We start from the raw sequence: 26497 nt of genomic DNA, 5'->3' as shown, positions 1-26497 counted from the left end.
TCTGACCCCGTGTGCTCATCAGAAACAGGGAATCTGAGTTCACTGGAGTTGGCCTGCACTGTGGACCAGCTGTCTGAGGTGGTGTGGGCCCTTCCCTTCACCTACGGATCCAGTGTAGTCCAGGGAAGGCTGCATGTTTAGGCCTCAGTCAAAAAAAGCTGCTACATCTGCTAAGGGTCCTGCATCTCTGTTCTTACTTTGGGAGAAGAGGTCAGGGTCCAAAGTGAAGCGGGTGATGTGCCAAGGTCCTAAGCTTGGAGGGCAGCCTAGTGCCTGCATGAGCTGAGACAGAGCTTAGACACAAAGTTGTGGCTTTAACCAGGGACCAATAGGCTAAGGCTTGGACTGGTGGATCCCAGGGAAGCCATGCCTTTTCCCAGTTGTTCAGACCCGGCCCCGTCCCCAGGTCACCCACACCTGCAGGGCTGGCGAGGCTAATGAGTGCAGTGGCCCCCTGCCCCCGACTGGGGGCACACTCGGTTAGTTAAGCAGGTAACCAGGCGGTCCTACCAAAGGAATGTATCACAATCAACACAGACGAAGGTGCGGGGGAGAGAAACAGACACAGCGTGTTTATTAGAATGTGGGAAGGAGGCCTTCTTCCCCAGAGCACTGCTTCTCAGAGTCTGGATCAAGAGCAAGACAAAGTTGAAAATTGTATTCCTGAGAAGAAGCAAAAAGTACAATTTTGCAAACAAACGGGTGGCTTTAACAAATGATTAAAAAAAAAATTTTTTTTTTAAACAACAAAATTTCAAGTATTATTCCAGATGACACGGCAAACCCAACGCAGGAGGAAAGGCTAAGGACTCGCAGAAGCTACTGGCAGGAAGGGGCTGCTCCAGGCGGGCTGGGGCGTCACCAGGGACAAGCTGCAGCCTGGCCCCAGGCCACCCCAGCCCCGAGGCTGGGAGGAGTGAAGAAGGTGGACAGCTCGGTGGGCTGCAGTTGTGCCGAGGAGGAGCCCCGTGTGTTAGTGACCCAAACACGCCCTTGGCGCTGGGGAGTCCTGGACATCTGATTTTTTTTTTCATAAACAGGAACATATGCTTATTCTTTCAGATATCAGTGTCTCCGATTTTAGTCAATGTGTAAATATAAATTATGTCATTTGTGCTACAGTTTGTGATATTTAAGTCTCATTAGGAGATGAGCACCGAAGCTTTGAAAACACACACGTGAGCTGCTGTGCGTCCTGTGGCTGGAAAATTATGCTCCCTTTCCTCACAGCACAGTGTTTCTGACAAACTCCCCTTCCTCTCCCAGGACACTCTTCTTGAAGAGAGATTTCCGCTTTGACTGCGGTTGTGGGACAGATACACAGGGGACGGCTGATGGCTCTTGTTCCGGCCCCAGGGCTCTGGGTGCCACAGGTGGGGGTTCTGCCGAGAGGGTCTTGCTCCACAAAAGGTCACACCAGAGTGCCCTATGCTGAGACCCCAGTGCCCCCTGAGGGGGGCACTGTGAAATGCCCTTAAAATATCTGTTTTCAGTATTTTCTGAGACGCGTGTCACTGACTGCTAACACTCTTGAGACATCGCGGTGCCTCCCTGGATGCTCAGTTCTTGAACCTTGTCTGTTCACAGATGTGATTGAATTTCCTGTGGGGAAAAAACAGTCAAATCATATGAGAGGGCATCACAGATGCGTTCAGTAAAGGAATTCTGTACTTGCATCCAAAGGAACTACAGGAGACAGCGACCCTGTGCTTGGGGGTTTGCAAGGGCATGTTTCTCATACAGTCAAAGACACTAACCCCAAATGCAACCTTCTTTGTTGTTGTTTAGTCTCTAAGTCATGTCTGACTTCTTTGTGACCCCTCCTTTCTAAATGTAAAATATAAGTGGAACATCTGGGTAATTTCCAGAAACTCAGACCTGTGCCTCGTGAGCATCCCCAAGGTACCTCCTCTCTGAGAAGATGAGGGTACCTTTGCTGCCCCCTTCCCCATGTTTTAATAGAGACAGGTTAGCCTGTTACTAGTGAAATCTCTTTCTTAGAATAAAATGATCTCTTCCACACAGTTTATGCTGAAATACAAACCAAGATTTTTATTTTACAGAATCACTCCCTCAGGGGCGGCTGCCTTTACCTGAGTCCTCACGATGACTCTTTTAACCAATTTCTTTAATTTGAACCTCAAATGGCTGTTTGGGATCACAGTCACTGCAAACAGCATCAATCCATGAAACTGACTTATGCAATCACTTTCCTCATGGTTTCAAAGCAGAGGCCGATCTACTCCTATGGGCGACCGTGCGTGGTGACATGAATGTCAACATGAACAGCCTCTAAAGACCCGTGGGAAACTCCCAGGGAGGGCTCTAGCCATCGCATCACCATAGGTAGATCCAGGTGCATGGCGACATGCACATGGCTGTGACTTGGGAAATGGTTCTCAGTGACCACAACCACGGATTCAGAAAGTGCTCAGCCCTGAACGTGTGGGCTGGGGACACAGAGGTGGAGAAGGAGATAAATGTATGTGGGCAAACATTTCATGAAATGACATAACAGAAGAGCAGAATTTCTAAGTGATGATGACTTTTTTATATACTACATAACTTTATAAAAGCATGACAACTATTAATGAATTAGTATATTTTTAAGTAGAGAACTGACTACTTCATGAACATCCCTAAATGCTTCAAAATCAACATGGCCAAAAGGTTTAAAGAAAAGCAGTTCCTGTTTGGAAACCGCGGGTTTGTTTGCCTTTCTGCGCTCACTTCTCCAGCCCTGCCCAGCCCCTGCCCTGCCTGCACACTCACATTGCGTGGTGGGCCTTCACCTGAGTGCGGCAGTTGCGGCCCCAATAGCAATCAGGACGGGATGTGACGGCCACTGGGAAGAGAAAAAAACGAACACATGTCATGCACATGTCTACAGACTTGGCGAGTGAATTTAAGCTGAGACCCAAAGAGACACTGCAGCTGAGAGCACACAACGTTTTGTCCCACTTCATAGCTCGCTTCCTTGTTCTCCAGGAAAGGGAAAAAATCTTTAATCGAAAATCCAGTTTAGAAAGGAGGATGACTCCAGTTGCCATCTTGTTTCAGGAACCTACCTCATCGATCCAGAGCCTGTGCAGGCACCAGGCAGAGGAGCTTGAGGCAAGCGTGGCCTTTGTGCCCCCACCCACCAGGCTGTATCCCTGGCCCTGCTGTGAACTCGGAGTAAAGGCCCACACAGAGTATTGAGCTACTGCAAAAGAGTGTGGGAGCCCACGCAAGCAGAACTGAACTGTGGGCCAGGAAGGGGCCAAGTGGTTCCTCACCTGGTAGCTCAGAAGCAGGAATGTTCTGCCGATACTGGTAGGTGAGCTCGCGGAAGCTCCGCAGGCCGCAGCAGTAGCACAGCACGGTGTTCCCGGTGATTCTGTAATCTGGAAGGAACACAGCATCTTACAGGCACAGCCCGCCAGTGGGTAGCATCATGTTTCCAGCATAGCAGAACAGACGTGGCTTGCACGCTGCTGGGGAACTAATGCCCTGATCCATAGACAGGGTTGAGACAGAGGGCTGGACATTTGGAAAACAAGAGCAAAACCAACCTAGACGCCAACTTATTTCCTAATAGCAAAATCATTCCATCTAGATTAAAATATTTAGAACAATCTAAAAAAGTACTAAGAGGAATGAATATTCTTCTCTTGAGCTATTTCTGTGACATGAAAACCAAATGGCACAAAGGAAGGGATTTGTAAATGTGACTGCCTCCAGTTTACACATCACGATGGGAACACATATAACAAAAGAGAAATACTAATGAAATAGTAGAGGATGTGTTTTTAACACAAATGACAATGTGTTGTACCATTAATTAACAAAGATATCACACAAATAACCTCCCAAGTCCAAAAATGAACCAAGGACACAGACAAGCACATGTATGTCCCATATAATAAAAAGATTTTCAATTTCATTAATTACCAAACATGGCAGATAAAATATCCCACCGTTTGCCTTTCATATTTACAAGACTTAGAGGGCAAACATTCAGCTGACGGGCTTAGGGGATGCTGGCATTTAGGCCCCAGGACATGCCTCAACCATGCAAGCCAGTGACAGTAGCCCTGTTTATTATCCTAAGGGGACAACTGTTGTTTTTTCGGGGGAGGGGGGCACAGGGACGGGGACTGATTGTGAAACCTACAGGTCTGCATGCTCGACAGGTTCAATGGTGATTCGAACAGTGAAAAGCTGGAAAGAACTTAAATATGCTTTAGTAACAAACTGGCTTCCCTGGTGGCTCAGAGGTTAAAGCGTCTGCCTCCAATGCGGGAGACCCGGGTTCGAACCCTGGGTCAGGAAGATCCCCTGGAGAAGGAAATGGTAACCCACTCCAGTATTCTTGCCTGGAGAATCCCATGGACAGAGAAGCCTGGTAGGCTACAGTCTACGGGGTTGCAAAGAGTCGGACACGACTGAGTGACTGAACGGAATGGAACAAACTGGCTAAATGAACGATGGTATCAAAATACTAAGTAATAACTAAAAAAAAATCAAGGCATAGGTCTTTGTTGATGTAGGAAGAGTCCAAGACATACTGTTGAGTGAATAGGTTATTAAACGCATATCTGGCAGGATCTCATTTATGAAAATGATGCACACACATGGGTATATGCATTTAGAAGGTGGCTGTCAAAGTATTATGACTGGGTATATTTTAGGTGGTGGGATTTCCAATGATTTTCACTTTATCCTTCACACTTTCTTGTACCACTTACGTTTTCTTTGTGAACCGCATCATTCTTATAAAAATAGCTATTAAAAAGCAAAAGACGTTAAGACCCAACCATATAGAGCTGTCCCAACAGAGAAAACTCAAGATACTCACTATAATGTATCTGTGAGACAAAATAACTTAGTACCTTTCCAGTCTTTGATAATAATTTATGCATTAGGGAAAAAAAAAATCACTCACTGATTTTTCTGCACCCTCCATTAGTGACTAAAGTTCACACTTCAGAAAGCACTAGGTGTACCTGGGAGAGGGGATGAGCCTTCGCTGAGTCACCTGATGCACTGAGGCACAGGCCAGCAAAGGCCCTGACAACCAGCCCGAGAATGGCAATAGCTGTGCTCCTTCCCTCCCCTGTGTGAGAAAAGATTCTGGAACATGTCATGCCAACTCAAGCCCAACAAGAAAAAAGAAATCTCACAGTATCAAGACCTTTCTGTCTGTCTCTGCCAGGGTGGGCAGAGGTTGCAGGAGTGAACATGGGAAAGCCAACAAGCAGTGCTGCCAGTGTGTGGACAGGCAGGAGGGGCCGCTTGACCAGAGGCAGAGGTGCCCCTGGAAAACACCGCCATCGGTGGGGGGCAAGCAGGCAGCAGGCACAACAAGGCTTACCAGACAGTAGGAATACTCCCCTCTGCAGAGCCCCGAGGCTCTCAGTCAACATGTTTTTCCATGTCAAACCCCTGGTGGCCAGGTAATTCTGTAACAGGGAAATGGGCAAGAGAAGAAACATGAGCTTGGAGAAGGAAACACTAAAATGGCAAAGAGGGAGCTTCTCTGGTGGTCCAGTGATTGAGAGTTCACCTCGCAATGTGGGGGGACACTGGTTTGGTTCAGGAAGGTCCCACATGCTGTGTGGCAGCTGAGCCCATAGGGCCACAACTACAGACCCCATGCTCTGCAACAAGAGAAGCCACGGCAACAGGAAGCTCATGCAGTGCAACTAGAGAGTAACCCTTGGTCTCTGCAACCAGAGAAAAGCCTGTGTAGCAATGAAGACCCAGCACGGCCAATAAATAAATAAATATTAAACAACAACAACAACAACAAAAACAAATGGCAAAGAGGGTTGACATTTCATAAAAGGCCCCGGAAGGTGGGTAGAGCCAAAATACATAAGTGTGGTGGGCACATGCAGAGGGTGAGAGTTGCATGAAGTTAGGGGACCTGCTTCCAAGAGCTCAGCTGGGCGGCCTGGATGGCCTGTTGGAACAGGAGGCCTGGGACAGACATGGTATCACACCCACACAACACGGCACAAACTTTTTGACCAAGGAGCTTCTTCTCAGTCTCAAAGGGCAGGCTAGCTTTAGAACCTCGACTGTAAGAGTTGGCATTCTCTTTCTGAAATTCTGCAAAGACATTCCTATAGCATAGGAGCAGCGAGACCTAATCTTAGCCAGAGCGGCCCCAGTGTGGTGACAGGCCCACGACCACGTGACAAGGAAGTCAGGGTCTACATCTGGGTGGGCTCTGCCCTCAAGACACATGGAGCTGCTTGGTTCTGTCTGTGTAAACCTACAAGAGCGTGCCTGTGAATACCTAGCCAGAGAGCAGTGGGGTAGAGGAGGTGCTGTTCAGATGGAAGGGCCTTGCCCTGGGGGTATCATACCACACATAATTGGGGTGAAGGGAAGACCCCTGGCAAGTGACGCATGTGCATGTTAAACCCTGAGGTTCTAAGAGCCAGCTGCCTCCTGAAATGCATGAAGAGGGCCAGAGGGCAGTCCTGGTTCCACCCAAGGGCCAGCCGCTCCCCGTGCCTGCCCTGGGCAGGCTGAGCAGGAGCTGGAACTGTGTAACACAATTCCTGTGGCTTCTCAGTGTGAAGGGCAAGGAGGAATACCTCTCTGGGAGGATACAGGGATAAACAGACATGCAGAGTCACAACATGCAGACATGCGCAAACAGACATGCAGAGTCACAACACTGGACAGTCCTGGGAGGCCTCCCACTGGCCTGTACCTTCAGGACGTCTGACTCGTAATTGTTGTTGCTCAGCACCCCATCCAGACACCGGTCACCCAGGTTGAGTTCTGTTGGGATGGAGGGAAGCAGCATTACCCATTTCATACGCACTTTATGAAAGCACTGTTCACCTGACAGGATAACCAAGTTTCGCCCATTATGGATTCTATGAAGAATGAAAAGTTATGTGACATTATGGTCATGGGTGTGGCGGGGGGAGGATGGGGGAGGTGATAGGTAAGGAGTTTGGGATGGACATGTACACACTGCTATATTTAAAATGGATAACCAACAAGGACCTACAGTATAGCACAGGGAACTCTGCTTAATGTTACATGGCAGCCTGGATGAGAGAGGAGTTTGGGGGAGAAAGGATGCATGTATGGCTGAGTTCCTTTGCTGTCCACCTGAAACTATCACATTGTTAATCAGCTATATCCCATAATGAAATACAAAGTTTAATTAAAAAAATAAGTTCTGCCATGAAATACAATTTCAAACAGAGAAAAAGGCATTCCATTCCACTCCCCCCAGAAATGGTCCACTCTGCATAGTCCCTGGTCTGGGGTTGTGAAGTCCAGACATGTGTTTTTAATGGGGGTGGTCCTTGTGCTTGACTCAGAGTTCCCCTGTTGTTATTGCTGGCTGGGAGCCAACACTCACTGACACTTGCAAACCTATGCAGACCTCCAGGAAAAGGTAGCTAATTCATGGAGACCAGTGTGGCCTTTCCCTGCTCAGGCACACAGCCAGCCCACCACTGGCCTCAAGTGCACCAAGCGAACAAGGAAAGGTGGTGGCGATTGGTGGTGGGGCCGGCATTACCGCAGAACGGGGCCAGGCAGCCAAGGCAGCCAGTCCGGGCACAGCCCCAGTATAGGTGGCAAAAGGGCTGCAGGCAGATGGCACCTGTGGACACAGAGCACACGTACTAGTCACGCCACATGGCGAGGAGGAAGTTCATGTCACCATTAAATAAATGACAACCTCGATTTTCACCATCATCTAGAAACCATTAATGTGCTGTACAGTTCAGCTGTTAGATTTTAAAATGATACCTTGGACCGGGTTCAATCCTTGCTCGGGGAACTGAGATCCAACAAACTATGCAGCCAACAGAATAGAATAAATTGAGACACTGGAGAACTACTGGAGTGACAGGGGTCAGACACAGGATCTAGAAAGAGAGCCCCCTGTGTGTATGACAGGGGTAGGTATCAACTGGTGACCAAAAATAGATTATCAACACAGTCCTGCAGGGACACCTGAGGACACAAGTGGAAACACAGAACTGTGTTTATCTTTAGCTCAAACCACACAAAGAAGTCCATGACACTTTGAAAACCAGGCTGGAAAGACACACAGGAGTGGCTCTGAGGTGGGGAGGGGCCCCGGGCAGATGGTGTGCACACACACCCACACCCTCACTCACACTGCTGGGGGGCAATGCGGGGGTCCCGCTCGCGCTCCGCTCTCCGGTCGGGCATGGGCTGGAAGCAGCAGGTGCATATGGCGTGGCTTCCTTGCAGGGCGCACACATAGTCCTGGGCTGTGGGATAGACAGGCTGCTCAGGCTGGTGCTGCCAGCACTGGAGCAGCAGCATGAGCAGCTCAGCCCACACCTGGAGGGGCAGTTACAAGATACACACGAGGACACGGATCTACAAGAAAACCTGGACAGATCTCAGGGCAATTTTGCTAATAGCCAAGTGACAGTCTACCACTCAAACCAAAAGGTTTAATAGATGGAAAAGTGACTGAAGCTATCTTTTGGTTCAGTAGTTGGAGCAAGATTTCAAAGGCCACTTGAAGGTTTTCTAGTATTTCCTGTAAAGGAAGGACAGATCATAAAACAGTCAAGTGATTTCTCCAGTCTCTGCTGGCTAACTCTGCACGAGGAGCTGTGTCAATGTGGCCTGGCCCCTGGTCACTCATGCACCACATGAGGCTCTGTGCACTCACCATGGTCACAACGGGGCTTTCCACGCACCATCCTGGCCATCCCCACCCGTAGGGGCCTACAAGGACACGCCTGAGAGCCATGGCACAGCACATACAGCAGATGGTTAAGAATGTGGCTCTGAGTCACAATCCTGAGGTCAGTGGCCTCTAGACAGGCTCAGGCTGACAGTGGCAAGGAGGCCAGGCCCTACAATGTAGGGCCACAAACCACAGTCCACATGTTTACTTTCCCTTTCTTAATGGCACCTAGGAACTCGCCCACTGAAATGGGCAGCAAACAGACAGTTCAGGGTGGCTCTGGTAACATCACGTCCTGTTGCTGGAAAGAGGCCAGTCCCTCACTGGAGGGACCCATGTGTGATGGTCACTTCGGCTTTGGCAAGCATCCCAGGGCATGCTGACTGCCCCAAGGTAGTAGCGGCGAGGGGTGGGGAAGGGGAAGTGTCAGAGTCAGGACTGTGTGTTCAAGAGCAGAGATCCACAAATAAAGCTGATTATCTGGTGTCTTAGCTCAAAACGGGTCACGAAAAGCAATGAGACATCTGAGCAGAGAAGAGCCAGCAGAAGCGCCACCCACACCTGGAACGGTCAGGACAGCAAGGAGGGAGTGGCCATCTCACCTGCTGTGACGCTGGCGGATGTGGATGGTGCATCCCCGGGGGCCTGCGGTGCCCCTGGCTCGCTGCCGGGCCCTGGGTAGGGAAGGGGCTGTCCCGCTTGCCTGCGGTACTCAGGGCACTGTCTGCACACGATGGATGGCTGGCTGCAAGGAAAGCACAGAGCTCAAGGGGATGAGATGACACCTGCTCTGGTTGGCGTGTGAGGCTGAGGGTAGCGACAACGGCCCCAGCCCGAATGACAAGCCAAGACCCAGACCCCAGCTCATGGGCCTCGTCCCGCCTCCATGTCTCAGCTCTGCATCAGCTGCTGGACCCGGCGTGTGTGAAGGGGAAGGACAGCTGCCCTCCAGCACCCTCTAGCCCCCTACACTCACCCCGCACAGCAGCAGTCGGCAGGCTCTGCTCCCTGCCACCTCCCAGCCCCCCTTTTCCCATACTTCTCCAGCGCTCTCTCCCTCAGACACTCCTGGGGTCTGGAGACATCTCCTGCCTGCCCCTCGACCACCTGAGCCATCCCCTGGAGCGGAGCCTTCCTGTCCCCACACTGGGCAGGATGCACTCTTGCACATCTGATGCCACCCAGTGCACACCCTTCCCCTCATTAAAATCTGAAAATGCCCCAGGGCTGGATGCCGCTGTCCACAGCGGCTTTTGGCTATATGCTCTTCAGCTGAGCCTTCAAACCTGCAGATGGTAAAACATAATCCGCAGGAAAGGCACATGTGGACTCTCCTCTGGTCTCAGTCAGAGGATGCCTGCTCGAGCCTGCCACCCATGGGAAGGACAGGCAAGACATGACTAGAAAAGGCAGAAACGCTGAAAAGACACTCAGCCATGTTTGTAAGAAAAACATGTAAATGGGAATAAGTTACCTGCCTGTCCCAATACCCTGAGTGTCTCAGGGATCACTGCTGTCCCTCCACACACCCCGGGGAGTGCCGCCATCTGCACTCAATGGCAGGCATTTGTCGAGCGCCAATGTTGCGCTCAACCAGACGTCAGAAGTACAGCAAGGTATCCCCTCACTGAGACTCCTGACATGAACATCATACTTCCACATCCTTGTCTCTAAGAAATAACTGGACATGTACACTAAACTGTAAGCACAGAATGTGCACTGTGGTTTTGTCCCAGGTTTCAAAATATTACAAAAAATGTCTTAAGTGGTAAAAAAGAAAAAATTAAGCATGTATGACTACACATGTGTATGAATGGATGAATATGTAATAAAAACTTCACACTAAAGTGATTTTTGGTTTTCTTTGTGCTTGAACATTATGTGCTAAATTTTGTGATAAGAGACAAACTGGAGGTGGGGGTTTGTCTTTTTAAATATTATGGCCTCAAAACAAAAATTCACACCCAGGACTTCTAAGTCAGGAGACATCAGCCGATAAAATAAGGTCTCCAAGGACTGCATCCTGTCTACCAGGTGGCTGTGGCTTTTCTACAATACCCTGACACATGATAAGTACCTCAAGTGATACTCTAGGAGTTATGTTCACTAGGTAAGCTGTGGAGAGTGAGTGTACTTATGTGGTATTTGTATTAGCTGGTGAATCAAGGCACTTGATGAGGACTCAGCAAATAAAAAAGTATCATTTCCTGTGGCCAGTCTCTCACAATAATTAAGCCCAAGCATTATGCTACACACCCTGAATTTCTATAAGGCTGTATGTCAGTTATATCTTAATAAACTGGAAAATAATACAGATAAGCAACAAAAAAATAGAATAAATGTTCCACTGCATAACAAAAGAGAAAAAAAATGGCTATCACAGGAGGCAGAGCAGTAAGCAAGCCTCATCATGGCCACCTGAATGAGTGGCGTGCTTGGCACAAGGCAGGCAACATGGATGCCAGGTTGTGCCTCAGAAGTGGCCTGGACCAGAACGTCCTGTGGGCTGGTCAGACTTGGGCCGCCCACCCTGCTCCAGGCCCAAGGGGCTCACCTAACGTCCGAGGACTCACTGTCCACGTCCGACAGCTCCAGCAGGTCCTCGGAGCTGCCCTCCTCATCGGAGAAGGCCCTCCTAACCTTGGGCTGCAGCATGTCCTGCGTGATCTTGTTCCTGGCGGCCATGCTGCGCAGATCCTCCTCGCTGCGCCTCTTGTCTGGATGCTGCAGCAGGTACGCCTCCACCAGGTTGTTGAGGATGTGGTTTTTACAGATGCGCTCGACCGGACAGCGGCAGGTGGGGCACAGGGCAGACCGCTCCATCCAGCCCGAGTAGCAGGCAGCACAGAAGGTGTGCATACAGGGCTGCAGGCTGAGGGCACGGGATGGGCTTCAGAGGCTTGGGGGCACTAGTGGGCGCAGCGTCTCCCCAGCAAGTGCAGCAGCCCCTTGGATGCCAGGGCCCCAGGGGCGCGGCTGGCCTGGGGCGTGAGGAGCAAGGACCCAGGGTCACGCTGCCTCTTTCCTTGGAGGAGGAAATGGCCCTGCTCAGACTGAGGTTCGGGTACAAAACAGGAAAATGAGCCAACTGCCCATCCCCAGTCCCCATGCTCTTTTGCCTCAGCAGGGCCTTGAGCCTGTGCTTCCTGGGCATTCCACCCACACCATGCGTGAGGTCTGCTGCTGGTGGGGTCTGAATCCTCAGGTAATGCCGGGGGAAGCCACCTGCCTTCTAAAACCCGCCAGAGAAACAGTCCCTGTGCAAAAACATGGCACCCACCTCAACTGCTCTAACTCTGTGCCTGTCAACTACAAGAAACTAGAAAAAAAAAAAAGAAACTAGAGGTCACATGCACCTGAGGGAGGGCCAGGGAGGAAGAGTGGAGGCACAGGGTGTGGGTGGAAAGGACACACATTTCAGCTGAACTTCAGACAGATTAATTCCAAGTTCCCACAGAGAAGCAATGAGAGATCTTCGTTCTAGGAGGCTCGCTCCATGCTAACTGCCAAGCTTCCTTTGCCAGGAGACACTGAGCCCTTGGTGCAGCTCTCCTGCTTCGCCTGAAGCCAACCCAAGGTCAGAGCCACTGCACTTCAGTCTCTTGGGCTCTTCTGTAGCTTCAGTAACCAGCCTGGTTTCTGGCTCATTGGTCATACAAGGAAAATGGCTATGGCACCCTCAGTGGGTGCCGCCTCCAACCTGACCCAAAGCCCACCCCACCCTTGGCCTCCCACAGGACCCCACTTGGGCACACCTCACACAGTCATGTAGCAGGTCCTGGCAAATGATGCACGTGAGCGTCTCCTCCATCTTGTCTGGCTTCATGGCCTCGGCTCTGACGTCAAGGGCAGTGGGAGGGTCTCTGCCTGGGTCTGTGACCAGTGTGGGCAGGTTAAGGTCTGGCTCCCCATCTGCAAGGGAAGGGACACATTCTGACCGTCATGACCATGGAGGCAACACATCTCTTGGAGTTACAGATGTCTTAAACTGTGGACAGAAGACCTCTTCCTCTGTGTATTTCAAAGGGCATTTTTAAGAAGGTTCAAAATAAGTTTCATAATCTGGTATATTAAGTATTGTTTTAGAACAGTTAATAGCATAAAAAGACACTCAGGATACATAGGTACGAGAAAAGGCCAGTTGTCAAATAGCATTTGTGTATGAACTCATTTTTTTTAAATTAAAAAATGTGACTCATATGCATACAGGAAAGTGCTGGAAAATACAGAGCATCAGATGTTACCAGGAGCACTGATGAACCTATTTGCAGGGCAGGAATAGAGACAGACCTAGAGAGACCTGTGGACACAGTGGGGGAAGGAGCAGTAGGACAAACTGGGACAGTAGTATTGACGTATTTTACATACTATCACATATAAAATAAACAGCCAGTGGGAAGCTGCTGTGCAGCACAGGAAGCTCAGCTGGGTGCTTCTGTGGTGACCCAGATGGGTGGGATGGGGTGGGGGGTGGGTGAGGAGGCTCAGGAAGGATGGGGTATATGTATAGCTGATTCATACTGCTGCACAGCAGAAACTAAAATAATGATGTAAAGCAACTATATTCCAATTAAAAAATAATCAAATTTTAAAAATGTTACCAGGAGCTTAAAATCTTTTCTTTTTTATTGGCTGGCATGTTTAATTTTTCTATATCACAGATTAATTTTTGTTTTATTAGAGAAACATGATTTAAAAAGTCAAATATTTAAAAGAAAACAAAAACAGCAGCCCTCTGCCCCAGCCTCTGCTCACCTTCACCATCCCACCCCCCTCCTCTGAGGAAAGGACTTTCTTTCTTTCTAACAGTGTCTTTTAGCTGTTTCTTCTGGTCCCAGCCTCTGTGTTTCTGTATTGTCACGCTATATTCAGGCTGAAGATTTTAGGTATCATCTCATGATATCCATTAAAACAGAGAAGGATTTTTCCCTTTGAATAGCCTTCCCAACATTATTCTAACACAATTATTGGGACAGTATACTGTAGGTATATTACTATGCTTAAATAGTCTGTTCAGTCAAATAGCATATTAGAATTTTCTTCCTTATATAGTTTTTCATTTCTGATAATTAAAAATGGCTTCATTTTTATACTTGTTTATGTGTCTGTTCCCAACTCATTCCACACCTTCCCAGGTCAATCAACTCATTTCCCACTCAATACACTAGACAATACAGTTTTTTTCTAAGGCCCATCTTCCTTCCCATCACACTGCTCCAATCCACGGGCGGCCCTCAGTTCTGCCTTACAGCTACTGTCTTACCAACGACATTCCCAAACATTTTTTACAATCTTTTTAACTTTGGCTTTTAAAGTATAGATTTTTCTTTAAATTGTCTTTAATGTGAAGTTTCAAACTATCAAAGATAGTTTGAACAAACTTAAAGATAACATACTCTTAAAAATTGGCCGTTGTATCAGGACAGAGTCGCAACTCGAGAATATGGTTTCCAGGGGCTTCCCTGGTAGCTCAGTGGTAAAAAATCTGCCTGCTAATGCAGGAGACATGGGTTCGATCCCTGATCTGGGAAGACCCATCATACCACGGAACAACTAAGCCCACGCACCACAACTACTGAGCCTGTGCTCTGGAGCCTCAGAGCCACAATTGAAGCCCGCAAGTCCCAGAGCCTGAGCTCTGCAATGAGAAGCCACCACAGTGAGAAACCCACACGTGTCACTAGACAGTAGCCCCACTTGCTGTAACTAGAGAAAGCCCTGTGCAGCAATGAAGACCCAGCACAGCCAAAAAAAAAAAAGAATGCAGTTTGCAGACTGACAGCATATCCTGACAGTAAACACAGTTCAATCCCAATGGTACAAACAGGAAAGAAAGGGCCCAGGCTGCCATCTGCTGTCAGCCTAAGCAGCATCCTCAGGCTTTGGCAGACGGTGGGGCCCCAACAGGTGCAGATTGGATGGTCCTGCTGGGGCCCTGAGGTTACATGAAACCTCGAGATTCTGACCTGTTTTTACTTTCTTCTTAACAGGCTCCAAATCCTCCTGATCCTGGGGTTCCGACAGAGAAAAGGAAGCCCCCTCTCTGTCTGGGAGAGTCAAAGGGATGCTGGAGATTTCATCACTTGTCACAGATGGACCACACCCCTTTGGAGAGACGTCTGCACCTCTGGAGCCTGTGAGAGGGACAAACAAGAAAGTCTGATTCACCCGCCTCAGAAGAAGAGACAGCAGATCGAAGTGTCACTGATTCAAACTAGGCACAGGTGATACAAGATGCCGTTAAAAAACCCAGGAAACTGGAAGGGTTCATTCTATGTGATTTTTACAGTATATGAATTACATAACCTGTAAAAAAATACCACACTGCTATAGTCCCCTATCCCCAGGCTTTCTCTTGAGGATGGAACAAGACAGCAACTGCTACAGAAACCTTACTACTGACAGCCTGATGCCTGACGCCACCAATGAACTCCTCAGTGCTTGTCTGTCTCCGTAGCAACACAGGGCAGGAATAGTGAATAGAGAGCACTGTAGCTACCGCCCCGAGACCCCCATTCTCACTGGAGCTGGAGGGAGGCCCTTGGCCTGCAGAGGTGGGCTCCATGGAAGAGGTAGAGGCCGTGGGGAAGAGGTCCGACGTGGACGTCGATGGCTGTGGTTCCTCAAAGCACACCTGAGTGGCGGGTGACGACAGCAGGACCTGGACATCCTGAGGATCGTCACCTCGCCCTGCACCTGAGGTATCTTTGGTCACGTGGAACACATTTTCTTTATTAGCTTCTGTGAACACAGAAGGAGCAGGAGGAAAATACAGTCAGGGCACAGATGGGCACCACCGCCTCAGGCAAGCTATTCCTGTTGACGGAGACAGTCAACACAGACCCACTTGACACACACCCACTCCTCTTGGAAAATCCCACTTACCAAAGGAGTCTTGTGTTACACCTTGCTTTTCATTTAGAGATTCGTAGAGGTATGCCACATCTGAAAGAAATTAACCAAATCAGAGCACTGTCAGTCATGTGCCAGGTGAGAACTCACATTTCTCTTCTGTTCCCTCCCATAACCTCACAGCCACTTTGTCCTTGTTGACTATTTTGACTTATCAGCTAGTAACCACAGCTGCCAGTTTAAGGGAATTTAAAGCAAGTGATCCAAAACATCTGAACCAAAGCCAAAATAAATAAGCTTCAGGAAACTCATCTGGCATGAAGAGGCTGACTAAGGGAAGCAGAGCAACAAGGAGGGATGAGTCTATGCCTCGCTTATTTCAAACCACCAGAAGAGGACACGAGATCCTTCTGTGTGGCCAGGGGTGGCTCTGACTATGCTGAGGACAACCTAGGGAACACCTGCCCCCTTCTTCCTATTTTGGGGGCACCATTTGAAGGACTCCCCTAATTCTGTCCTGCATCACTCTTCTTCCACAAACACAAACGTGGATGCTCAGACTGGGACAAGCTCCAGTGGAATCCTATCTGACCTCTGCTGTCTACTGTCAAGTGTCCCAAAGCAGAGCCATCTGTGGCCTCCAGCCCCCATTCTAGGTCTTGTTCTCAATTTAGGAGTCTTCTTCTGTCAGCTCACCCCTCCCCATTCACTCACTTCTCCTTGGCTACCATTTTGAGAGACCCATGGCTCATGACCACGGTGGCGTTTCTGAAGAATGGCTGGGGCTGAGACTGCGAGGCCAACACTCCCATTCTTTAACAAACACTACCCACACCAAGAATCTACATAAACACAAAAGGGATGCAGTTAAGCTAACATTCCTTCAGGAAATACTGGCTTCAATAAGCCTCTTCCCACAATGCTTTCTGGCTGTTGTAGGGCCCCCTGCCACACCTCACCTGTGGGACCAGCCCAGGAAACCCCCTCTTACTGTGTTCTGGCTCATTCTTCCTGTACACCAAGTAGATGACATCCCCAGTCTGTAAAGGGCAAGTTTGCTTCTTAACAACCTTCAGCTTGTTAATGACAGTTCCATTGGCGCTGTAGGGGCAACAAAATGGAATTTATCCTACTTAAAATAACTTGGAGTTAAAAGTTTCCTTTTCTACAACCAGTAGGAAAACAGTTCAATATTACCAATTTATTTTAATTTAAAAAAGCTTTTGGCGGCAATGCAGGGCACATGGGATCTCATTTCCCAACCAGGGACTGAACTGACACTCCTGGCACTGGAACTGTGATCTTAATCACTGGACCACCAGGGAAGTCCCTATCACCTTGAAAATGATAAATACTCATAGGAATGATATAAACATTTGTGCAGCCTTACAACTCTCTCAAGGAAAACCTTGCCTGTTGCGCTGTCACTCACAGCCAAATGATATTGTCAAGTGTTTGAACGTCTCCACTGTTCCAAACTCATGTTCTCCTTCTGGTAAAGCCCTGGAATCCACCAGCAGCACGTGCTTTGACTTCCAGCACCAGACTCTGTCCACAGACCTACCCCTCCCTCCAGCAGCCTCAGCCCCTCTCAGTTCATCCCTCACATGAGCACCGATGCCCCCCGTGAGACAAGCTCTGCGTGCTAAGTCGTTTCAGTCGTGTCTGACTCTGTACAACCCCATGGACTGCAGCCTGCCAGGCTCCTTCCTCTGTCCATGGGATTTCCCAGGCAAGAATACTGGAGAGAGTTGCCATGCCTTCCTCCAGGGGATCTTCATGACCCAGGGATCGAACTCACATCTCTTATGTCTCTTGCATTGGCAGGCAGGTCCTTTACCACTAGTGCCACCTGGGAAGCCCTGAGACAGGCTCTGGCCAGAAGCAAATCAACACATGACTACCGATGACAGGAAGACAGTGTGGTTCCTGTGCTTGGGAGGCCACTCCGGTTAATCAGGGACCACGGGCCTTCCCTGGTGGTCTAGTGGTTGAGAGTCAGCCTGAGAATGCAGGGGACACAGGCTGTATCCCTGGTCCGGGAAGACTCCGCATGCCATGGGACAACTAAGCCTGTGCACCACAACTGCTGAGCCGGGTCTCTAGAATCTGTGTGCTGCAACTACAGAAGCAGAGCAGCCCCACGCTCCACAACAAAAGAAGCCACTGCAATGAGAAGCCTATGCAGAGTAAGGAAGAGTGGCCCCCGCTCGCCACAACTAGAGGAAGCCTGGTACAGCAACGAAGACCCAGCAGAGCCTAAAATAAGCAAATAAATATTTAAAAAAGAAAATCAGGGACCACACTGCTGGATGGGAGGGCAGCAGGTACTACTGGGAGAGACAGAAGCCTGAGTCAGACGGGACAGTCAGACTGAGGAGGGCCTCCTGAGTGGACAGAGACTAGACTGCAACCAAGGGGAAGAGCGCACCCGAGCAACCTCCTCCCCCTTAGCCAATTTTGGGCACTTGGTCTACCCCGACCCTAACTCCATGGCTGCACTCTTATGACCCCCAGTGAGGAAGAGGCTCTAGCCTGGCCTCTGAGCAGGCTTCCACTACTCTAGATTTCTGTATAGGGCCAGACAGTAAATAGTGCAGGCGGTGTTGTCACACCATCTCTGTTTCGAGTCCTCAGCAGCTGGCAGCAGGTCCCCGGAAGGCTGCGCTGCCTTCCCAGTAAAAGCCCTCTTACAGAGACCAGCAAAGCTGTCTCAGCATGGCCACGGCTCTGCCGCCAGGCTCAAGATCCATCCTCAAGCTCTTTCTCACCCAAAAGTCTGATTTCACTTTTCTGCTTAAAAAGTGGAGAAGTGAAGTCATTCAGTCATGTCCGACTCTGCGACCCCATGGACTGTAGCCTACAGGCTCCTCCGTCCATGGGATTTTCGAGGCAAGAATACTGGAGTGGGTTGCCATTTCCTTCTCCAAGGGGGTGCTTAAACCCCTTAGTGACTCCTTACTGTTCTCAGGCTAAAGTCTGGTCTCTCCAGAGGGGACATCAGGGTCTTCCTGTTGGTGCTTTTGGACCTCTGCAGCTGCTGTTCCTTCTGCATGGAACATCTCTGGCCCTCCAGCCACCTTGGCCAAGGGAGGCAGTGGCTTCTGGAAGCTGGGTCAGAAGACAGCTTCTCCTCTAGAGCCTCCAGAAAGAGCTGACGCCAATGAGACCTGAGTTGGACTTTGGGCCCCCAGGCGTATAATATCCCAGATTTCTGTTGTTTTCAGCCACTGAGCCTTTGGTTATTACTCCAACAGTATAATCCCATTAATACAAAATAAATATGTATACATTTTTAGTGGGTGAGTGCAATTTGGAAAGCTTTTCACTTTCACACACTACTTATGTGGTGTAATAGTAAAAAAGAAAGGGAAACTTCTTGATTTGGGGCAGCCTAACTTGCATATGTTTGTAAAATCCCAAAATGTATCACTCCCTTTTAAGTCTTTTTTCTGAGACATTTTTGCTTAGACCTGAAAACATTCAAGAACGGTCACAGGCACCAGTGTCACTAAGTAGCCCATCCAAGAAACCAGAAAATATATCTCCCAATACCCAGAGACCCTAGCAGACTTCCGAGCTATAGAAAGTGGCCCTTTGTCTCTTCTCTGCAGTCACTGGCTAAAGTCGGCTTCCTGAAGCTACAAGAGGAAAACAGGAAAGAAGTTCAGAAAGAGCTTACCTGGTATCTTCCAGTGATACCTGACCAGATTTTTCATCCACTGTAATTTTACAGTGATCTCCAGAGACCAATTTATTGCCAGGGAATGAAAGGTCACAACCTAAAACAGAGAGGAGGGTGTGCAGAGAAGGGGAATACAACTGTGGGTACTGGGCACAACACTATGCTTTGTTTAATGATATCATACGACCAGAGGTCAACACCCACTAAGGCAAGACCCAAAAAGCATTTAAGTGTTAATCCAAAGGGAAAAGGGCCTATGTCTTGAACCTTTCTGCTTCCTCATTACCCAGAGGATATACCCCCATCAACACCTCTAGCTACACATCAACAGCTTCATGGCGACGTTTTTACAATATGCACATGTATGCAAACAACCTGACAAGTATTATAGAACTCTGAGAAAAACCTAAGGGGCTTATTAAATATCTTCAGTATCGTAGTCCTGAATTTCTTCTAAGGTTTCATAAATAGTCACAAAATCGAAGCAATGACAGAGTCACAAAAATATGAGTGAGTGAGTTGTCACAGGCACACGGACACGTTTAAGAAAATTTAAAACAAAACAGGGATGTATCTGTAGATGAATACAATCACTGCGTTCTCATTAAATCCAAGGGGGAAATCCTCAAATACTTTGTTCTCTCCTAAAATCAAAAGAATAAAAGCTTTCAGGAGTGTTTTAATACCAAGTCACTAATCTGCCTATGATAGGTTTGCACCATAGCTACTAAGGTGGTTTTTTTTTTTTTTGCTACTAAGGTTTATGGTAGCTTTATTTTATTGTTTTGGGGGCCATGCCCTGTGACTTGTAGGATCTTAGTTCCTCAACCAGGGATTGAGTCTGCACCTTCGGCAGTGAAAGCACACAGTCCTAACCGCTGGACAGCTAGGGAATTCCCTATAGTATAGCTTTATTTTTAATAACCAAACATGGGAAGCAGAACAGTACAAGTACCCATCAACTGGTGATGAATTAATACACACACTGCAGACCACCACCCAGCAACAAAAAGGAACACACTTGATACACATAACTGCCAAGGATGAACCTCAAAAGCACCAGCCAAGAGAAAGAAGCTGGACCCCAAGACAGTGCTGCGATTATGTGACTTCCCTTAGATGGCTTTAGATGGTGTTCTGGAAAAGGCAGAACTACAGGGAGAGAAATCAGATAGGTGGGTGTCAGGATTTGAGGTTGAAGGGGCAGGGATAGACTTCAGAAGACCATCAGGAACTTTCTGAGGTGACAGAAATGTTCTGCATCTTGATGGCAGTAGTGCCTCCATTTCTCAAAACTCATTGAACACCTAAAAGGGGCAAATTTTATTAAGTGTGAACTATGCTTCCATAAACCTTAAACCTTATTTGCCCAAACACTCCACATTATGGGAAGTATTTTGTTACATTTATCTGAGGTGAATTTCACCTGTGCTCAAGACTGTCCCATTACACTGAACAAAACCACCAGGATGGTCTCAGCCCCAGCACCAGGCTGGTCATTGTGGCACCGGAGTGGGGTTTTAATAGGCTTCTCCGTGCCAGAACATCAGCATTCCAAGTGAGAACTAGAATACTGTGTGCTTGTTTTTCAGTTTGTTAATCTCTCCATGGCTGGTATGCATTTCTGCCACTCCCCAAGAATGGGGAGCTCTTTGGGAAGGCGAGGACTCCCACTTCCCCCCACACACATCAACTCAGCTCTCCCTTTTTCTCAAAATAATGCCTTGTACATAGCGGGTGTGTAACACTTTTAAAATAATCAAGTTCTATAACCTGTGTGCCCCCCAAAATTATACACTGAAACCCTATCCCATAAAATGACTGTATTTAGAGAGTGACTGTGGACGATAAAGTTAAATAAGATCATTAGGGTGGGGCCTTAATCTGAGAGGGTTGAGGTACATAAGAGGGAGACACCACAGGTCTCTTGGTCCAGTAAGTGAGGACAGAAAGAGAAGGCAGCTCTCTGTGATCCAGGAAGAAGAGTTCTCATCAGGGAACAAATCAACTGACACCGTGATCTTGGACTTCCTAGACTCTAGAAGTGTAAGAAATAAATTTCTGTTGCTTAAGCTTCCAGATGTGTGATATTTTGTTATGGAGGCCTGGGCAGACTTTTAAACTCTTCATTTTGCTGTAAAGGTTAATACATTCAAGGAAAGGACTTTCATGAATCAGCTCAACTACATACTTATGTTTCTTGCTTTGTTGTTCAGTCACTAAGTCATGTCCAACTCTTTGCAACTCCATGGACTGCAGCACACCAGGCCTCCTTGTCCTTCACTATCTCCTGGAGTTTGCCCAAGTTCATGTCCATTGAATCAGTGATGCTATCCAACCATCTTATTCTCTGTTGCTCTCTTCTTTTGCCTTCAATCTTTCCCATCATCAGGGTCTTTTCCAACGAGTTGATTGTTCGCATCAGGTGGCCATAGTATTGGAGCTTACTTGTATTAATGTGTAAAGTGATACTATAGTGTTGTGTTATAATAACAATGGCTAACATTAAGTGCTAAGTCTTAGCCAGGCTTCTTTAATCTTCACAGTGACCCTATGAATTAGGTATAAAGGCAATGAAATGTAAATTATTAACCTGAAGTAAGTTGTGCTGTGGTGGTGGTGCTGCTGCTTCTGCTAGTGTCATGGTGGACCCGGAGGTGGAGGTCTCCAGGGCTTCTGCTCTTCATCAAACATCCATTTACACCAATTAATGCATCTTGAAAAGTTTCTAATAATCCATAAATATTTTTAAAGTTGTAAAAAAAAAAAAATAACTTGATGCTGGGGTTTAAGACTGTCTCCCAAAAGACCCCAACAGAAAAACAGGGACATTGTACTGGGTAAAAGGAAGCCAAAAAATACTTGCTTTTAAATAGCAATCTTTCTCATTCTCTCTTATTTAAAGTATAAAGTCAGAATAACAATGTATTATTTTCATTTTAAAAAATATTTATCTATTTGGTTGCATCAGGTCTAAGTTGCATCATGTGAACTCTTAGTTGTGGCATGTGGGATCTAGTTCCCTGACCAGGGATGGAACTCTGGTTCCCCTTCATTGGGAGTGTGGAGTCTCAGACACTGCACCACCAGGGAAGGCCCAGGGTCACAATTTAATTTAATTCGCATAAAACCAAAATATTTTTGTTGGCCTCGTCAGTGCACTGCACTCTCAGTATGAAAGCTACAAGGGTGGTTAAATTATCAGAGGTCTAGAGGCAGTAAGAATGGAGGGTGAGGGCTCTTCCTCTCACTACTTGTTTGCCTTTCTTCAAGTCTTAGCTTCCCCTTTCATTAAATCAACTCTATTCTAAGAACTGGGACTTGAGATCTTTTTTAATGTAGTTGTTTACAGCTATAAATTTCCCTCTAAGCACTGCTTATCTGCATTTCCTAAATTTTGGTAAATTATAGTTTGGGGCTTCCCTGATAGCTCAGCTGGTAAAGAATCCTGCAATGTGGGAGATCTGGGTTCGATCCCTGGGTTGGGAAGATCCCCTGGAGAAGGGAAAGGCCACCCACTCCAGTATTCTGGCCTGGAGAATTCCATGGAGTATATAGTCCATGTGGAGAAGGAAATGGCAGCCCACTCCAGTATTCTTGCCTGGAGAATCCTATGGATGGAGGAGCCTAGTGGGCTCGTGTCCATAGGGTCGCACAGAGTCGGACACGACTGAGGCGACTTAGCATGCATGCTAAGAGTCCATGGGGTCGCAAAGAGTCGGACCTGACTGAGCGATTTTCACATATGATATTTTTACTTATGTCAAGATATTTTCTAATTTCCCTTTTGATTTCTTCTTAGACCCACTGCTTCTTGGAGAATGTTATTTAATTTCCACATATTTGTGGATTTTCCAGTGTTCCTTCTGCTTTTCTTTCTAATTTCATTTCTATTAAGGTTAGAGAAGATGCTTTGGGTAGTAATAAACTTGAGAAGATTGCATTCCCGGGGATAAATTATTTTATCTACTTCATAAAGTTGTAGTGAGGATTAAATAACCTGAATGAAGCACTCAGAAGTGACTGGGCAGACCATTAAGTGAATACATGGCAGCTGTTACACGAGAGCCCATTCCACTGGAAAAACTGGACGGCAGAATGCGCCCCGCCCAGGGGCCTCCCATAGCCTGGTGGGCCCGGTCTCGCCCTGCTCCTATCACCAGGCTTCCTCCCTCAGCCCCCGGCTTCAGTCCTTCGGTCCCCGTCCCCCACCCCCATCCCGGGTCCCTGGTCCCCGCCCCCGTGCCCTGACCCATCCCCAGGCTTGTCCCCCGCCCGTCCCACGTTTCCCATGCCTGCTCTCCGCCCCGCACCTCTTCTTCGCCCGATGGTCCACTCCCGTTTCCTCAGGAGGACGTGCGGCTCGCCCTCCTCGGCGCCCAGGCGAAGAAGCCTCCCCCACGGCTGCTGCTGGGGCGGCTGCTCGCCTTCCCCCGGCCGCTCCATCGGATTCACATCTGACGAGACCCGGAAACGTCGGGTGAGACCCGGACGGCAAGGGCAGAGGCTGCGGCCTGCCGCTCCTCCTCGGCGCCCGCGCCCGGCCACTGCGGCCCGCGCCGCGAGCCTCCCCAGCGTCCCGCCGGACGCCCGCGCCCGTCGCCTGCTTACCCCCCGCCCCGCGCCGAACCCGGAACCGGCCGCGCAGCCACCGCGGCTGTCAACAGACATCGCAGACCCCTCAGCTGATCCGCTGGGCGGGGCCCGCGGCGTCCTTGCCCTGCGATTGGCTGGCGGTGGCAACCACTGAACGCGGCGGCTAGAGTGGAACCTGGGGGACGGGCATCGAGAGTGGACACGTGGAGGCTAGCGGAGCGTGCGCAGAGGGTAGGCTGTGGGCTTGGACGCCATCTTTGATGCTGGCCGGGACGACTTGGTGTTCGCGGATCTCGGAAGTAGCTGAGGTCAGCCCCATGTTAATTCCGCGCAAAGGGGACAGAGTAACGAGTATTGGGCACCGAAGCAAATTCTCAAAGCTGCGTTGGAAGTGCAGATGGCGTTTAGAAGTGCGAAGCGACGGTCTGCCTTATATCTGACGAGGTAAATGCAAGTTGAAATTTTCCAAAGCCAGTTTTCCGGCGATCGGAAAGTTGATAGTACCCTGGGAGAGCTCTGCAAAGCGTGAGCATCTCCGCATTGGTCGGCACCTCTTGGAGGCGGTGATGCAGTCTTTCCGTTTTAAACGCACGTTTCCTGGACTCAAGCGATCCCGCCTTTTGGGATCTGGCGGCGCTGCGGTGTGTTCCAAAGGAGACTGATCTGGGATCGTCCGTGCTGAGCGCTTGAGAGTGAAGGTGCCGACTCCCGGGAGCCGGACGTGCGGCCTCGGGCCGTGCGGTTCAGAGCAGCGAGGCCATGTCTGACTGACCAGGACGTCGACAGGGAAGTAGCCACCCGGTTGTGCAAGAATGAATGGGTCCATAGGCTCACAAAAATAATGTGAAAGGACAGGAAATGCCTTGTGAAGAAAGAGTAGCAGTCACGGGAGTGAGGGAGACATCTTACATCATTTGTAGTTTACCGTTTTTGTTCATTACATTTTCCCTTTCAAATAAGAAAATGTAAATTTTTTTCTCTGAGACTGTTTCTCGGTATTATTTTGTGGGGGACTTAGGCTATTGCACTCGTTCTGTGAACCAGGGCATAGCCTGGCATCGGGAGTTCTTTGAGGGCTTTTTTCAGTCTACACAAGGCAGATCTTTCATAGAACCAGGATGAAGCTGAGCCAAAGGAACAACCCACTCTTAATAGGTGACAGTTTTCTGAACCTCGGGGACAGTGAGCCAACTCAGGCCAAAGTCCCATGTCAGCTAGTGGCAAAAAAAAAAAAAAAAAAGTGCATCTCTGCTGTTAGTCTCAGATTCAGGACATAGGAAAGGCCATAATTGAAAATTCCTCTTTTAGGTGGAAGAGAATCAAATCACAGCACCCTATTGGACATTTTGGGTATTGGAGACACTATTGAGAGCCTAATCAGGCCTTTTTGTTCAAGTGAAAATACCATACTCCATAACATGGCTGGTCTAGCTCCAGTAGCAACTTGGCTTTACAAGAACTGGCAGCTACTGTCAGGTTGAAACCTTATCCTCTCTGGCCCTGCCCCCGCCCCAACCCCTTTCACCTCAAGCAAATTCACTGGGTCAATAGGGTCCTGGATTCACAGACATTCTCTTAAAGTCTGGGTTTAATTCACTCATGGTTTGGTTTTGGTGTCCAGCAGGCCCCAGTGGCTCACCAGCTGTGTAGATAGGAAAGCATACATACTCTACTTAATGACCAGAACTGAAGACTCTTCTCAGAGCTCTGGCCAGTACTCACCTTGACTTTTTGACCCTCGAATTGTTGCCAGTGGTGTAGTTGTCTGATCTGTCACTTTGAAGAGTAGACCGACAGATTAAAGACATTACTCTTTGGGGCTGCAGTCTATTACAAATGGTGGCTGCTTATCAGACTGTCTGGGGCTTCCCTGATAGCTCAGCTGGTAAAGAATTTGCCTGCAATGCAGGAGACCCAGTTTCAATTCTTGGATTGGGAAGATCCCCTGGAGAAGGAATAGGCTACCCACTTCAGTATTCTTGGGCTTTCCTGGTGGCTCAGATGGTAAAGAATCCACCTGCAATGCAGGAGACCTGGGCTCGATCCCTGGGTTGGGAAGATTCCCTGGAGGAGGGCATGGCAACCCACTCCAGTATTCTTGCCTGGAGAATCCCTATGGACAGAGGAGCCTGGTGGACTACAGTCCATGGGGTTGCAAAGAGTCAGAGACAACTGAGTGACTAAGCACAGCACAACTTCAGACTGTCTAGATCAGCTGTAGGTGTATTGGGGCTTCCCTGGTAGCTCAGTTGGTAAAGAATCTGTTTGCAGCACAGGAGACCTGGGCTCAATCCCTGGGTCGGTAAGATCCTCTGGAGAAGGGCATGGCAACACACTCCAGTATTCTTGCCTGGAAAATCCTAGGGACAGAGGAGCCTGGCAGGGCACAGTCCATGGGGTCGCAAGAGTCGGGCATGACTTAGCGGCTAAACCACCATTTTTGATGAAAACAGACAGAATTAAGCTCTCAAGCCTGCCCCTTCCTGATCACTGACTACCACTTGCAATAGAAATCACCCTGGAAATTCCAGTGTATCCCCCATCAAAGGCTGGCAGAAGTAAAGGATTTTATGTTCCTGATGTAGAAGCCAGCAGATAACTTGGGAGGTGGCAAAGCTTATGCTTTGTTCTGTTGAGGGGAACTTGTACCTCCTGGCAAAAGTTGCCCCATT

At 48.7% G+C, this 26497-nt stretch overlaps 1 protein-coding gene across 4 annotated transcripts; it reads right to left on the bottom strand.

Annotated features, from left to right (window-relative positions):
- Nucleotides 1-551: 551 nt before the first annotated feature.
- Nucleotides 552-23979, bottom strand: CHFR (checkpoint with forkhead and ring finger domains). Of its 4 annotated transcripts, XM_088828080.1 has the most exons (18): nucleotides 23841-23979; nucleotides 23543-23686; nucleotides 21823-21957; nucleotides 19227-19326; nucleotides 16536-16645; nucleotides 15578-15637; nucleotides 15215-15433; nucleotides 14659-14826; nucleotides 12448-12604; nucleotides 11247-11564; nucleotides 9295-9437; nucleotides 8145-8261; nucleotides 7538-7621; nucleotides 6710-6780; nucleotides 5357-5444; nucleotides 3279-3386; nucleotides 2773-2845; nucleotides 552-1602 (listed from the first exon to the last, which is right to left on the bottom strand). In XM_088828080.1, the coding sequence occupies exons 2-18, from the start codon at nucleotides 23673-23675 to the stop codon at nucleotides 1560-1562; spliced, it is 2127 nt and encodes a 708-aa protein (XP_088684206.1). In that variant the 5' UTR covers nucleotides 23676-23686; nucleotides 23841-23979; the 3' UTR covers nucleotides 552-1559. The 4 variants fall into 4 exon arrangements, with proteins under 4 accessions (XP_088684206.1, XP_088684203.1, XP_088684204.1 ...); XM_088828077.1 differs by having other exon boundaries at nucleotides 23543-23901; XM_088828078.1 differs by having other exon boundaries at nucleotides 2793-2845; nucleotides 23543-23901.
- Nucleotides 23980-26497: the final 2518 nt, after the last annotated feature.

Source organism: Moschus berezovskii, chromosome 19, assembly GCF_049115385.1.
Source record: "Moschus berezovskii isolate FMDL1 chromosome 19, NW_MosBer_1.0, whole genome shotgun sequence".
Taxonomy (NCBI): Eukaryota; Metazoa; Chordata; class Mammalia; order Artiodactyla; family Moschidae; genus Moschus; species Moschus berezovskii.
This window is presented reverse-complemented; position numbering and strand designations above follow the sequence as displayed.